Below are 10771 nucleotides of genomic sequence, written 5' to 3' on the forward strand. Positions count from 1 at the left end.
CAAAAAAACAATAACAACAACAACCATGTCAAATACAAGATCTTGGGTTTGCAATCATACCCAATCCAAGTTTAGTTGGGTCTGGCAATATGCAAGACTCACGCTACTTGAGTTTGACAAAAATGCTTAACCCACAGTAGCTAGGCCTGGTGCATAGGTCTGGCAGCCTTGCCAGACCTGCGCGCCTAGATTTATCAGACCCATGTCTGAATCTGTCATCAAACATGGTTGTCGTCTTGGATTTGACAACCCATGCCAAATCCAAACAAACAACAAATAAAGAAAGGATAATCATGTACTTTAGTTATCATGAGAGAAAAAAAAAACAAACAATCGATCACCGATAGTAATCCAACTATGATATGTTTACACGCACCGCTCAATATGAAAGAGAGCACGACTACACATCTAATGATATGATGATTGACTAGATTTTACTACTGGGAAGCATCTCATGCACCTCTTTAATGGCGCAGATATTGCCCACTCGCTGGAACGTGTGGAATACACTCTAGTAACTTTTTGATTAAAAAATAAAAAATACTACATGAAAATACTAAAATGTCCCCATGGTCCTCTTAATTATACAAAATACCCATGAATAAAAATACCATAATACCCCTAAAAACAAAGCTTTTTTTTTTAATCTTTTCTAAGGCTAAAAACATTTTTTGCTTATACTTGAAAATTAAAAATAAAACTACTATTGCAATCTATAGTGAAATATTTCTTGATCTACAGTAATTTTTCCATACCTTTAGCAATTGAAACAATTTAGATATTCTTGTGGAAGAAAGCTAAAGAAACATTTATCAGCTCATGAAAAGATGAAAAATTAAAAGTAAAACTGTAATTCCAATCCACAGTGAAATATTTCTTGCTCTAAGTAATTTCCCCGCATCATTTAGCTTGTATTATAATAAACATAGAAAAATCAAAATATTGATATCAAGTTGAAAAAAAAAAAAAGAAATTACATGTAAAAAATTTCAACTTCATTACATATCTAACCTTGGAGATTCCAATCGCCAAACTGTTCAGAGGTATCCCTTTTCACAAAATGTATTCACAGTACTTATTATTAAATCATTGCAAGGACTAAAGCCCTCCAAACACCAATTAAATCACCCTATCAATCGTGGTAAATATGCACGTTTACAAGGGTGCAGCATACAGCTCTTCCAAGTTTTAATTACATTCACAGGGATCACAAAAGAAACTACCTAACCACGAAGAGATGCCCTAGGGACAGCAGGTAAGCCCAGTTCATCCTCAGCCTGTCAAGAATCAAGGTTCAAAGAAAGAAGCATTAGGCAAAACACCAAGAAAGACACATGGCAAATGCGGGTACAGCATATTTAACTCTGGGAAACAAGCTGGCTGTTCTCTTAAGCTTGTATGAAGGAATCTAAACTCCATTGTTTTCCTTTTTTGATAGATAAATTAGTATTCTGTCCCATTAAATAGAGAAACGTTTCTTCCCAATCATACACGATGAGAGTTTAAGGAACCATGTGACTCAATATACTTCTCACAACACTCACTATAGTGAATATATATATTTGCTGTACTATTTAATACCTGATTATTGGCTCTACCAGCTGGTGCTGCATGTCCTGTGGGTGCCGAAGGCAAGTTCAGTTCTGAATCAAGATCAGGTTCCTTATCAGGTTGCAGATAAGAAGGCACCCCATCAGATTCAGTTTCCATTGCCATGTCTGCTTCCAAAGCATCAAGTTCTGCATTCCAAATGAATAGAACAATTATAAGATATAAATTACAGACGGATTATTTATTTGAAACCAGTGCATGAACGGCTGTTTCAAATTTTTGTTGCAGAGTAGGGGAAATATTTTCGACAATCTGCTCCTTCTTCTGAAGGTGCTATACAATATTAAAGAACTTGCTTCTCAAACATCTTGGCTGAATGGCAAATCAAAACTTCAATTGTGTTCAAAAAAACTGTATTGAGCCTTTGAATGATCTTAAGCTTACCACCCATGAGATCTTCCTCATCAATATCATCTGGCACGCTGTAGCTTCTACCCAACGTCTCTTGAATTTCACTGCTAACATCCATCAAGTCCATCATCTCATCTTGCAAGTTCTACAGAGAGAGAGAGAGAGAGAGAGAGAGATAATAAAAAGGGGGTGGGGGTACAAAACACCTATTATCAGTTCATCGTGATTCCCAGGAGATCCCAATAGATAAGCCATAAAGACAGGATAGGAAGAGGGGCTTTGGAATTGACAGACTACATACATCAATATCTTGAATCTTCACAGTTTTCATCATTCCTTTCAATTCCTTGTTGGCGGATTTCAAAGCTGACACCTGAAAAGAACACCACAAAATTAATGCGTGTGAGAAGTGAAGTAAATTTTTTTTAAACTCGCTCACTTACAATACCGTGGTCATATATATTATATCTTAAACTAAATGGCTATGCATGCTGATGATACAAGAAACCATGTTCATGAATCATAAGCAATCCCTCCCTAGCAGTAGATGTTTCATCCCCTACCTCTCATGAGGTAGGCTGCAGGTTCCCATTGGATTACACATATTGCTCCACCAGCTTGAACCATGCCCCTTTAGGTGCTACCAAGGCAAACAAATATCTCGAGGTGAGCATCCCATCCCCAATGCAACCACAAATCTATATGGTGTAAGATGAATCTTCAGAAACGACATGCAAACAAGTACTCACAGGGATGCCTTATTCATAGCATGTATGCCTTTACTGTCCACTACTTTTTGCAGAAGAAAAATTGGTTTTAAGTGTCAATGCAGTTTCACAAACAGATGCTTTATAGGTTACTTTTTACTAGTTACTTCAAACATGAACATTTTTAAAACTATATCGATGTTTTGGAACATACAGTTTGTTGAGCATCTTTAATTCCTTCAGAAGCAAATGCAACTTGATCAAGGTTGAACGTCTGATTATAAAGCATGTCACGCTGTCCTTCATACCTGTCCAACAGATGTATCGATCACATAAGCCATTAAGGCAATTGACAATATACAAATCAAGCTGTATAGCATCACCCTAGCATTAAACTTAAGCAAATGCAATCCATTACATTTCATTACGCCCAACAAAAATGGCACCCACCCTAAATCAACATCCAAACAGGCAATAGCTCTACAGTTTAGTGGTTCAAACGCAACGAAAAAGGTGAAAACTTTGAAGCTCAAATTCTGAAAAACAATCCGAAAACCTCAGGGTTTCTTTCAAAGTTATGATCACAACCAACCATTATCAAATCCAGAGTAAAAAACAAACGAAACCCAGTCATTTAAATCACAAAATTCAAAACCCACAAGCCCTTTAACTCCAAAAATCACATTAAAAAAGGGGGGGGGAAATGTAAATACTCACATTCTCTTCTGCTTAAGAACCCTCATAGCTCTAGATTTAACAGCCTCTTGAGCAGGTCCAGGTCTTGTATTCTTGATCTGTTCTTTATACCTAGCAAGTTCTGCATCAAGCTTCTTGATCTTCTCATCTACTGTTTCACCTCTCTTATTAATCTAACATTTTTATCATCAAATTAAAAACCCATGTCAGAAATCTAACAAAATCCAATACTAAAATCCAAGTTCAAAACTTTCTTGAAAATACACAAACAGAGAATTCAAGAAAAAGTTACCCTATCTGATGAATCTTGAATTGAAGGTGGTGGTTCTTTATCTTTTTTTACACCAAAAACTCTCTTCATGTTTCCAGAAACAAACACAACGATCAAGTTCTTGAAAGAGAGAATTGAGAGAGAGAAAAACAAAGAGATTTTCTTGTTTTCGAAGAAGTAAAGACTGTTGCTTTTGGTTCTGTTTTTCTTTTACGCGTTAAAGGAAGTTTCTTGGAGCTTGCAATGAAAGTGTTATTTGATGGATAAGGGTTCTATTTGATTTATGACGTGTCCTTTTTTGGTTGGTTGGATTGTTTTTTTAGGTCCAATGGTAACATGCCATGTAATGAAACCAGTTTTTGTAACTGGTAGTGATTTTGATTTTGATTTTATTGATATTGTTTGGACTAATTGCTACATACAAGTACAATTATTTTTTGGAACAATGATTTTTTAAAAGAGTTTTATCAGTAAAAGTCAGTGAAAATATTTTATGAGTAGAAATATTTTATTTTACCTTATTAGAGATTAATGTAGAGGGTGCAATTTTAAAATAGTTTGTTGAAAAAAATAGTTTTAATTGAACCTAAACTGATTTGAAGATATTTTTTATTATTGAAAAAATATATTTTACTTGAATCTTTATATGCAGTTGAAATAATTTATATGAGTGGTACTATCTATTAAATTGAATTGGTTGGTGTTTAAATTATAATTATTTTAAGATAATTTAGAGATTGTTTAAATTTTAAAAATAAAATAAAATATTATTTTAATTTTTTTTAAAATATTTTTAAATAAAACTTAATCTAGATTAAGTTTTGAATATATAAGTTATCTGATTAAATCATTATGCCATCTTAAGTTTTATAATTATGATAGAAACTTAAACTCATCAAATAATTTCAAGTAAGGTTGTTAATTTAATTTTGTTTAAAATAATTAAATATTTCCTTCTAGTTTAAAAATTAAAATAAGTCTTATTTTATTCACAATCTCAACCTTTTATAGAATTTTAAACTAAATTTTGTCCGAAATGCTCTTATTTCATTTCGGTCGTTCCATTCCAACCAAATAGTAATTTTTTATTAAAAAAATTTATATTTTTTGTAATTTTATTCTTTAACATTTAATTTATTGTATATTGGATAATTCTTTATGACTTGCTTTTTTTTTTTATTTCAACTCCATGATTCATGTCACAGGTTTAATGAGTTAAGCTAATTGTTTCGAGTTTTCTTATTTATTTTTTAATTAATTTTTTTTAGTTTTATCACTTAAATTTTTAATATTTGATTGATTATGATTTAAGTTTTGTTATTTATTTTAATTTATTTTATATGAAATTATTTTATTTTTATAATTTGGATTAGGAATTTCACGAATTAATCTAAGTAAATTTAGATCATTTTATTATATTATTTTTTAAGATTAATTTTTTTTTAGTTTCTTCTTCCCACTAAATTTATTAAAAATTAAATTTTATATTTTGGTATGATTTTTTTTTTATTCGAGGTTAATATTACACTTTTAGAAGCCGAAAACTGGAACTTCCTCCGGATATTAGGGGATCAGAACTGAAGAGCTCATTCCTCTCCTTAGGCAGAACCTTCTCAAGCTCTGGTACTTCTCTGTCACTTGCTCTGTGTAGTTTTAGATCTCTAAATTTCTCAGTAGTCCACTACCATGGATACGCATGACAACCAGCCACACCCAGCAACAAGATCAAAACCCTCTAAAATCTACTGTTTATCAATACCGATCCTCTTTTTAGCAATATCATTAAGTTTCTTCATCAAGACAAGCCACTACTTCAAAATCCAACACCTAAAATCAACACTCACATCAAACCCCACTTATTTTCAAGAACTCCTAGGGTTTCTTTATTCAACCCAAAACCCCACCAAAACCCAACAAACAAATCACATTTCCGTACCCTCTCACTGTGTTTTATGGATGGCACCTTTCCTTTCAGGTGGTGGGTATAGCTCAGAATCTTGGTCATATATTTTAGCACTTAATGAAAACGTGCACAAGAAAAGGTTTAAGTTGAGTATTGAGCAACACGGTGATCTAGAATCTTTGGAGTTTTGGGAAGGTTTGCCTCAAGAAACCAAGAACTTGGCTGTTAAGCTTTATCAAACTGAATGCAGAGTAAATGAGACTATTGTGATATGTCATAGTGAGCCTGGTGCCTGGTACCCACCATTGTTTCAAACCAGGCCTTGTCCACCAACTGGTTATGAAAATTTTAATTTTGTTATTGGTAGAACCATGTTTGAGACTGATAGAGTGAATGCTGAGCATGTTAAGAGATGTAATAGAATGGATTATGTTTGGGTTCCTACTGATTTTCATGTGTCTACGTTTGTGCAAAGTGGGGTTGATCCATCTAAGGTTGTTAAAGTGGTTCAGGCTGTTGATGTTGAGTTCTTTGATCCTTTAAAGTATGAGCCTTTAGATCTTGTTTCAATAGGGAATTTGGTTTTGGGTTCAGGAAAGAAGGATCTGGATTCGAAGATTGAGTTTGTGTTCTTGAGTGTGTTTAAGTGGGAGTATAGGAAAGGGTGGGATGTATTGTTGAAAGCATACTTGAAAGAGTTTTCTAGGATTGATGGGGTTGCTTTGTACTTGCTAACAAATCCTTACCATTCTGATAGGGATTTTGGGAACAAGATTGTGGAGTTTGTTGAGGATACTGGCATAGAGGAACCAGTTAAAGGTTGGGCGCCTATTTATGTGATTGGTACTCATATAGCTCAGGTTGATTTGCCAAGAATGTATAAGGCTGCCCATGCATTTGTTCTTCCATCAAGAGGAGAAGGGTGGGGGAGGCCTCTGGTGGAGGCCATGTCAATGTCTTTGCCAGTTATTGCAACGAATTGGTCTGGACCAACAGAGTATTTGACAGAGGAGAATAGCTATCCATTACTGGTGGATAGAATGAGTAAAGTTATGGAAGGGCCATTTGAAGGGCATCTTTGGGCTGAACCTTCTATTGATAAGCTACAAGTTTTGATGAGGCATGTAATAACTAATGTTGAGGAAGCAAATATGAGGGGAAGGCGAGCAAGGGAAGACATGATTAGAAGGTTTTCTCCTCGGATTGTTTCTGGTGTTGTCACAGATCTAATTGAAAATCTACTTGATCGGATGATTTGAGAGTTTTGCTTCTTCGTGCTTGCGGAGTTCATATATGGTGTGGGTCAGCTGGGGAATTAAGTAATCAGATTTCAATATGGCATGGCATCTTTGTAAATGAGGAGACACATGATGTATTTTGCAGGTCTACGAGATGTTTGAACAACCGGATGACTTCATTTCCAACGTGTCCTTGTTTATGTTCAAGTGTTCTGTCACTGTATAGACAAATTATGTCAAATTTTGAGACATTCAAGAGCTAAGTTTCAGGGTTTTAAGCATCTGCTAGGTTGCTTCTGTTGTTGAGCATGGCTGCTGGAGAGAGTGCCAGTGCCTAGAATTGCTAATTCAAGAGTGCAACAATACGTGGGAAACTCTATACACTAGACAGTGCTTTGTGTAATGGCTTGCCGTTCTAAATAATCTTCCATCAAGGATAGGCAAATTTCTTATCAATTTGCATGATCTTTGTAATTCAGGAAGAGAGGTAGATGATTGACTAACAATATTTGAATGGGCCAATTGGAACATGCAGTAAAGAACCTTTCCTTCAGTTATTTTAAGAATTTCCTGGCATTCTTCTTATCAGATTTGGAGAGAATTAGCCTCTCTCTAGTCAATATTCTTCACAGAACTCTAGCATCAATAGTATGATTCAGAGTATCATGTTTTCAGCAGGTATCATTTACTTAACAGCATTATCTGCAAAACAAGCTTTGACTAAATCCCATTTTAGAGGAATTTTTGTTCTAATTGTGCTCTCCTATATATTATGTCTGCCGTTATTTTTCAGATTTCTTTCGAAAGCTTGCCTTTTTTCTGTGAACCATAGTGGTAGAGGGTGCGTGGTACTATATATTTTTGGAAAGGGAAATTTTACACACACAAACTGATGTGGCAAGTGTTGTATAGTGTAATATAACTGATTTATAAAATCATTTCATTAAATGATGATGTAACTACAAAATTATTCTGTATAATTTTTCGATTTGTTTCTCCGTACTGTTTTGGAAAAAACAATCTTTCTATTTCTTGACCTAAAAGTTGAACAAATTGAGTGAAAAAAACACCAAAATCTTCCCATAAAATCGTGTTTTACCAATGAAGTAGGCAAAAAACTTGGAGGGTATATAGAAAAAAAAAGTGAAAAAAAAAAAAATTCACTTCCTAAATGGTAAAACAGTTTAGGAATCTCGTACAAGCTCTATGGGGTCTTGCCTTCGGTTTATTACAAAAAAAGAACACAACAGCTCCTTCCCTCCGAGGAATCTTCTCTTCCTCACAATCTCACCAACTTCTCTCCTTCCTGTTGTCTATCAATCATTAGTTTTTATTTCTTTCGAACCTTATCTTAACCAACCCCCAACAATGGCCACGGCTGCTCTTCTCCCCTGAGCACCACCTACCCTTGCCTTTCTCAAAGCACCTTGCCAAGTTCAGGACAGGATGGCCTCCTGTGCCTCGTCCCTCCTCCTTGGCCTCCTGTCTTTCCTCATTGTGGCGAACATACCATCATCATCATCCTCTTCTGGGGGAATCCGCCTCAGTATTATCCGAAAACCATTCGCTGCTGTCCCTGTCTTCAGGGAGGCTCCAGCTTTTCGAAATGGGGATTCCTGTGGGCTTCAGAGAATCCACATTGTCATGACTCTTGATGCCAATTACCTTAGAGGCACCATGGCTGCCGTTTTATCTATCCTCCAACATTCTACTTGCCCTGAAAACATGGAGTTCCATTTTCTCTGGTCACGTTTCGAGCGTGAGGTCTTCTCCAGCATCAAATCCACCTTCCCTTACCTTAACTTCAAATTTTACCGGTTTGATTCCAACCGTGTTCGCGGCAAGATATCTAAATCCATTCGTCAGGCTCTAGACCAGCCTTTAAACTATGCTAGAATTTACCTTGCTGACATTATCCCATCCGACGTTAAACGTGTGATTTATCTGGACTCTGATCTTGTTGTTGTTGATGATATTGCAAAATTATGGGAGGTTGATTTAGAGGAAAAGGTTTTGGCTGCTCCAGAATATTGTCATGCAAATTTCACCAACTATTTCTCTAACCTATTTTGGCTTGATCCTGTTTTGGCCAAGACTTTTCATGGAAGAAGGCCTTGTTATTTTAACACAGGAGTCATGGTTGTGGATGTGGAAAAGTGGAGGCAAGGAGGGATTACACAAAAGGTTGAAGAGTGGATGACAGTGCAAAAGCAAAAGAGAATCTATCATTTAGGTTCATTGCCACCATTTCTATTGGTCTTGGCTGGGAACATAAAAGGAGTTGACCATCGATGGAACCAGCATGGATTAGGGGGTGACAACATGGAAGGAAAGTGTAGGAGTTTGCACCCAGGACCTATTAGTTTGCTTCATTGGAGTGGGAAAGGGAAACCTTGGCTGAGGCTTGACTCAAGGAAACCTTGCATTGTGGATCATCTTTGGGCTCCATACGATCTTTATCGCTCATCGATGCATGCTCTTGAAGAATGAGGATGGAGTCAGTGAGAAAAGGAAGGGTTTGGTGGTTTAGGAGAGCAAGAGGAGATACACTGATGGCTAAAAAGTCGAAATTTTTAAAGAACTCTTCAAAAACAAATTTCTTCCCATTCTTTCATATCATTTAAGGTCCACAAGGACCCTTTTTCTTTTCTTTTTTTTTCCTTTCAAAATCTTAGAAAAAAAAAGAGGATTTTTCGCTGTTCTATCCTATCGAGATCATCTTATGAAAAAACCCTAATCAAAGTTCTGTTGTAAGAGGTGGAAAAGAGAAGCCATAAGGGTTTGAATTTTTTGGTTCTACTACTGCTTTTCAGCATGGACTTTTGAAGCTATCTTCATCAATTTTGATTCTATTGCATAGAGCTTGAGGGAAGATCTTGAGTTCCTTGTGAAATGGACTATGACACAATGATGGGGGTTGTGGAAAAAAATTATTTGTCCCTCTATACAACTTTCTATGTACTACATTATTATTTCTGAATCCAGTTTAGTTTCATTCATTCTTTAGTTTTTTTTTTCAATTTGTGGAACCCCGCCCTTCTGTTGTAGCAAGTTTATGATCTCCTCTGTGCTCCTAGTAAATTGACAGATAAACTGTGCCTGTCTTAATCTTAGCTTTGGGGAATTGTCAAAATTTGCTTGCACCTTTCATTTCCGAGTCATGAATTGAATTGATTGCCAAATAGAAGCCTTCTCGGTGAGTGGGTTTGCTTCCGAGTCAAGATATGGATCGGATCATCTGCTTAAAATCGGACAAGTACCAAGTTACATCCGAATTGGGATTAAAAACAATCAAGATATGGATAGGACAAATAACTAGTCCTCGTACATCGGAACTGGTTCGAGGATACCATTAATCGTGGATAGAAAAGACCGCAGTGGAACATAAAGAAGAGTAACTTGCTAGTACTATGATTGAACTATAACATAATTAAAGACAATAGAAACAAATTCCATGGTGCACTTAGCGGCATCATATAGTTACAGTAACTGGCTTATCAACGTCAATGATAATTGGTACAAACAGCATGGTGCAAATAAAGTAATAAACAAGGAACCGGCTCATCGCCCGTATGTAGACTAAGGTTTTTTTCGTTCCACGCTAAAATTTCTTCTCATCGCTTCCTTTTTTCTTTGGATAAATGCATCTGATTTCTCATTGATATTTGAGGCCACACTTATGAGATGCCTTGGGTACCCCTCTTTTGGCTCCTGCTCTCCTGGTAGTGTCCAATCTTCACTTATTATGTTCTTACCTTTCCTAGCTCTATCTTCCTCCTTGCTGTCCTGTATGCTGACAAACTTTTTGGGACCTCTTCCTCGAGCCATGGTGCTCGCATTGGACTCAGCCTCTTGTTGGGCTTTCCGTCGAGCGGTAATGCCTTTAGCAACACCATTCACTTGAGCTAGGGGGAGCTCCTCCTTGTCATGGGATGGCTCAGTGACCTTCTTGCTTTTCTGTAAACATAGCTTGTTATCGGGGAGCTGTCCCTTC

The 10771-nt window shown here is 36.2% G+C and overlaps 3 protein-coding genes across 3 annotated transcripts; 2 read left to right on the top strand and 1 right to left on the bottom strand.

Moving 5' to 3' along the window:
• Positions 1-973: 973 nt before the first annotated feature.
• Positions 974-3866, bottom strand: LOC133706017 (vacuolar protein sorting-associated protein 60.2-like). The gene is made up of 7 exons (XM_062131513.1): positions 3658-3866; positions 3387-3538; positions 2884-2977; positions 2264-2335; positions 1996-2107; positions 1582-1739; positions 974-1277 (listed from the first exon to the last, which is right to left on the bottom strand). Exons 1-7 carry the CDS (start codon positions 3724-3726, stop codon positions 1224-1226), a joined length of 711 nt encoding a protein of 236 aa, XP_061987497.1. The 5' UTR covers positions 3727-3866; the 3' UTR covers positions 974-1223.
• A 1309-nt stretch (positions 3867-5175) lies between these two features.
• On the top strand, positions 5176-7334 carry LOC133704316 (uncharacterized). The gene has a single exon (XM_062129114.1). It carries the CDS (start codon positions 5323-5325, stop codon positions 6796-6798), a length of 1476 nt encoding a protein of 491 aa, XP_061985098.1. The 5' UTR covers positions 5176-5322; the 3' UTR covers positions 6799-7334.
• Positions 7335-8223: 889 nt separating this feature from the next.
• LOC133704390 (probable galacturonosyltransferase-like 4) lies at positions 8224-9267 on the top strand. Its single transcript, XM_062129199.1, has one exon. The coding sequence runs from the start codon at positions 8224-8226 to the stop codon at positions 9265-9267; it is 1044 nt and encodes a 347-aa protein (XP_061985183.1).
• The last annotated feature ends 1504 nt before the right edge of the window (positions 9268-10771 follow it).

Source organism: Populus nigra, chromosome 10 (assembly GCF_951802175.1).
Source record: "Populus nigra chromosome 10, ddPopNigr1.1, whole genome shotgun sequence".
NCBI classification, from domain to species: Eukaryota; Viridiplantae; Streptophyta; class Magnoliopsida; order Malpighiales; family Salicaceae; genus Populus; species Populus nigra.